Source organism: Papaver somniferum, chromosome 8 (genome assembly GCF_003573695.1).
Source record: "Papaver somniferum cultivar HN1 chromosome 8, ASM357369v1, whole genome shotgun sequence".
Classification (NCBI taxonomy): domain Eukaryota; kingdom Viridiplantae; phylum Streptophyta; class Magnoliopsida; order Ranunculales; family Papaveraceae; genus Papaver; species Papaver somniferum.
The window spans coordinates 1,126,308-1,131,532 of NC_039365.1; the positions used below are offsets into that span (position 1 = coordinate 1,126,308).

Below are 5,225 nucleotides of genomic sequence, written 5' to 3' on the forward strand. Positions count from 1 at the left end.
CTAATGTCTTGCAGAACTCGGTGGACAGTGGGGAATTCATGGAACCTTCTCCGCTGGAACTCGGCTCAAGTCAGATTCAGATCCCAACAAAAAGGATGTAAGTTATGCACACGACTTGGAACTCGAGTCAGATTCACTGAATCTGTAAACTTCCGCCTTGGAAGATTTTTCCCTTTGAGGGGTGCAGCTGGCTTGTTAGAAACACCACGGTAGAACTGGGGTCCGTCAGCAAAAACCCTGATTATAATATTCATCTAATTCTACAAAAATTTCATTAGCCAAATCAAATGCGATAATTCTCCCCTTTATGAAATTCCAATAAAGAAATCCATCAGCAAAGACAGCCTCTTGTGCAGTAAAAGAACCCCATTTCTTATTTATCTTCCCAACATGTCTCCATCCTTTACCACTGCCGAGAGTGTAAACCTCAATGTGTGTAAATTCGGGTTCTTTGCAGAAATTGTAAAGCCTAACAACTTTGTACTCATTAGTCGAAGCAACGCAACCAAATCCAGACAACATCCAAGGATGAAGTTCATAATACCACGATCTATCAAGTTCAGGAAGGGTGATAGATTCTCCAGTGATGGGATTACATATATAAGCAACATAAGAAACACCACTAGACTCATCAATGGTGTAATGATTAGGCAATCCAATAACACAAACCAAACCGTTGCACGAACCAATGACTCTGTAGATATCAAACCCAGGGTTCAATTTCAGTTTCCGAACTCTATGAGAAGAAACCTCATCATCATATTCTAAGAAATATAAGTTCCTAATGTTTCTAGATAACTGTTCAGAATAATCATCCATCCTGAAAATAAAGCTGAACTTACCAGAATCGAGTGCATTTGATTGAAGGATGGATTGTAAAGAACTTTATTCCAGGTCTTGGAAACTGATTTGCAATCTACAACAGATTCCGCTGGTAACCTAGTGAAAATGTCTAGCATTACATCTGATGGAAGATCGCTAAACTTACCCATTTGTGTTGATTGATGAAGAGAATTTGGGGGATTTTAAGATGATGGAGATAAAACAGCAGGAACCAAATTAGGGTTTTGATCTGTGAAAGGATTTTAATTCGAAAACCCCAAATGAGTCACCGAGTCATAACCAGGTGTTGGATATATTTGGAAAAGCATATCCTTGTCTAGATGTCTTATTCTACGTGGTGTGTGTTTGGATACGGTGGTTAGTGGTATCTTATTTGTTTGAGTCTGACTCGTGCTCCCTATCTAACCAAATGAGTCAATTGAGTTAGAAAATTATCGTAAAAGTTGTCTATAAACACAATTTCAGAACAGTTTTTAAAGTCGGTTCCTATGGGTTGGCTAAACCCTTCATTTGTCATGTCAGCTGGCCTAGCAAACTGGTCGCGCCACTATGCGAAAAGACTAAACCGATCGAGTTTCCACCAAACCGCTAGTGGTCTTCCTAAAACCGGCCAATCTTGTAGTGTCGCTTATCAAAAAATGAAATCACAGTTATTTCCCCACACGTCTCCTATAAATTCACCCCATTCAATTCTATTAAATTATACCTCATTTTCTTATTAATCTATCATCTTACTCTTCGATACCTTTAATCATATGTTTAATTATTTTTTTTTCAACTCAATGGATTCTTTTGACGAAGAAGGGTGTATTCATATGGATCGATTTGGAGAACAATAACGAATATTCGTTCAGGCGCTTCAAAAAATTGATGATGAGTCGGATGAAGATAAGAACTAACCAATAATTTGTTGCATCTATATTCATCGGGGCAAATACCTAGAGATCCAGAGCCAAGATAAGTGTTCACAAGAAGATATACGTACCGGGATCGGGATGTGGAACGGGTTTTTGGAATTCTGAAGCGGAAGTTTTCCATCATTTGTGGGCCTTGTCGTGGTCTAAGTGCTCGTGAACTGCATAAGACTATGCTGACTTGCATCATTATGCATGACATGGTAATTCAGGAAACCCGTCGTAATAAGAATTGGACTAACCATGAAGATGAAGACTAAAGGCCCGAGGTTCACCCAAAAAGAAGACTACTCGCAAGGAACTATGCGCAAATGACTACTCACATTGAGAACAGAACTCTGTATAACATGTTAGGGGAAGATCTCAGAACGAATATGTGGGGCAAGTTTGGAAGAGATGGAGGACAAATTGAGTAGTGTTTAGTTGTTTTGTTATTTCATAACTTACCCATTTGTGTTGATTGATGAAGAGCAGAAAAGAAAACCACAGGGGATATGAGAATTTGGGAATTCTGACAAGATGGCGATGAAACAACAGGAACTTAGTTAGGGTTTTGTTAAATGTGATAGAGGCTTTTAAATTGAAAACCCCAAATGTTGGAATTTCCGGACAAGAAAAATCTTGGGCCTTGTCTAGATACCCTATCGTTTTTGGGTAGCACAGGAGATGCCCATTAAACTTCTTGGCACCACTTCTTAGCCTTCTTTGGATACATATATTCACTTAGGCCGAGCACTCTAGTGAGGCCATTTTACTTGGCCTTAGCATAATTTTAAAACAAATTATTTGATTATTGGATAAAGAGTGTTACATTAACTAGTTGGAAGCCTAACAAGCTAAGCTCCAACGACGCACTACTACATGAATTGAACAGGTTGCCGTGCTAATCTACCAGCGAGCCTCATGGGTAACCTAGAGATTGTGTCACAAGGGGACAAGGTGACTCTACCGTCCATGTTAATTCCTGCAACGTCATTGAGGACCCGAACCTGGGACCTCCTGGAACGCATGAAACTTTGGAAAACGGGGATGACCAGCTGAGCTAGGGGCCTGTTTATTTCAGTTCGCGTTTTTTTTTCTTCTAAACTTTATTTCAGTGGATTTAGATAAATATTATTCATGCGTAACAAAAAGTTTAAGAGAACATGATTGAGATATACTAAGATACAAAAATAGTAATATAGAAAAATTTAAAAGTGAAAAACAAGGAGTAAAAATAGGTTAGTACTGAAAATTTGAATTCATAAACTCATTATCCTATCGGAAAACTAATGGAGATTGAGTTTCTGTTTAGATTTTACACGGAAACAGGGTTTTTGTAAAGTAATATTTCCGGAGGCATATGTGAAGTTGGGGGCTCTAAGAAGATGGAAATGGAACAAAAGGAACTCAATTAGGTTCTGTTATGCAACCAAAAACCCCAGATCCTTCGACTAATCGAGTCTTTAAGTTATGGCCAAGTTTAACATTTTCGCACAAGAATACCTCCAATCGTCTCATGGGGATGGTTTTCGAAGTTGAACCCGTTAACAAGGCATGTGACCAGTACCAGTACCAGGGAGTTGTTGTTTGCGAAACCTTATAGAACAAAAACGAGTCACCATTTAGTAACTTCGAAAGTTATCTAAAACTTATCTAAAATATTTTCATATTGCTAAGCGGCCTTGTAGTTAATAATTTCAAAAGTACTCATTTAAAATATCTTCATGATGGCTAAACAAATCTCATTTAGTTAGTGTTAATAATCTAATTAGTTAATGATTTGATTAATAAGTTATTTTTTATATAGTTAGTGATACAAAACCTTCCTAACTTAAGGCCTATGGTATTAGTTTGAGGCCAATGGATTACCACTCTCAACTTTTGCAAATGGCTATGGGGTATCTGAAATAGCCAAAAAGCCCAAACTAGCATCAAATTTGTCTTATTATCAAACCATCTAAATACAAATTCATTATCATTTTCAGTGAAAAATCTAAAATCTAAAAACCTAAAATAAAATAAAACCTTTTGTTCTCATCTAATCTTTCCAAATTCCATAAACCCTAATCAATTTAATTTTTTTGATCTTCACATCTAACGATCTTCGGTTCCAACAAAGATAAGGTGAATCTACATCAACCCTTTCTGAAAATCAAAATATCGGTTTACATGTTGAAAACCTCAATTTTACATTTTCAACAAAGAAAAGGCAAAACTTCATTGATTTACATGTTTAAAAACCAAATTTTGAAAATCAAAATATCTTATTTACCTAGAATCGGTTTATGTAGATTTATCATATCCACCGATCCTTGGTTTTGTTCTTCGTACATGAAGACCATGCAGAGGAATCGGTTTATAGGATGATTATCATCTACCAATCCTGGATAAAAATCAGAATATGTAAAGGCATCACCAAAATTGATTTATAAGTACATTAGCATAAATCGATTCTGGGTACTAATTTTATTTTATTTTTAAATTGTCTATTCAGATCCATTGCACAATCATATTTTTATAAACTTGTCATATAAACTGATTCTTAAGGTTTCATTTTCCTCTGTATTTATCTTGTTGGAATCAGACTATATATATTGTTCTATGAACCAATTGTTGAACTAGTTTTTTTTCCCGTAGATATGAGCTTATATTACTAAGACTTTTATTTTTGAGAGCTCCAACAGGAGGACGTTGACAGGACATCACAAACTACGGTACCTAGAAGCCTGTACAAGTTCAGCTATGACTGTGAGACTTATCTGGAGCACGCCGTGGCACTGGATGACAAGCTTGTATTTGAATAGATCATTGAGATGATCAAGTTTGCTAGGAGAAGGATAGATAAAACTTCATCTATGAGGGCACACGATAGAAGAAATGGATTAAGCTGGTGCTGCCACTGCTCATTATGTTGTTGTTTCTTATGATTCTTTCTTATAGATATTACAAGTTTATGTTTTAAGTTTTTAAGACTTTTGATGGTTTACATTTTAAGTTTGTAACACGTTTTGCATGATTATGGTTTATTTTTCGAATGATTATGGTTTGAATTTAAATGCACGAAAATCTTTAATTATAATTATGTGTGCATTGGATTTATGGAAAAATAAGATTATGCATGCTTCAAACTTTTTTTCGCAAATACAGGCAAACAATCCGGTTATATGACTGCACCTATAAACCGCTTTTTGATGGTATATCAAGATATTGGTTTATGTGGGTGCCAATATAATTAATCTAGTTCTTCATGCCTCAGAAGCTCAGGTTTCTGTATCTTTTTCTAGCCGGAATCAGATTAAATGTGAAAATATATAAACTGATTACCGTCGACGAAAGGTTCACTTTTTCTTTATTGATTTTCAGGCACAATAAGTTTATGTTGCCACATATAAATACCGATTCTCGTGGGTATCAAACAGTAGTCGGTTTTATGGACATTAGAGAAGATAAATTGTGCTATATTTTTTCACTTTTAATGAAAAAACT

At 35.9% G+C, this 5,225-nt stretch overlaps 1 protein-coding gene across 1 annotated transcript; it reads right to left on the reverse strand.

The window, feature by feature from the left end:
- Positions 1-225: 225 nt before the first annotated feature.
- On the reverse strand, positions 226-992 carry LOC113304145 (F-box/kelch-repeat protein At3g06240-like). The gene is made up of 2 exons (XM_026553206.1): positions 843-992; positions 226-798 (listed from the first exon to the last, which is right to left on the reverse strand). The coding sequence occupies exons 1-2, from the start codon at positions 990-992 to the stop codon at positions 226-228; spliced, it is 723 nt and encodes a 240-aa protein (XP_026408991.1).
- Between the last annotated feature and the right edge of the window lie 4,233 nt (positions 993-5,225).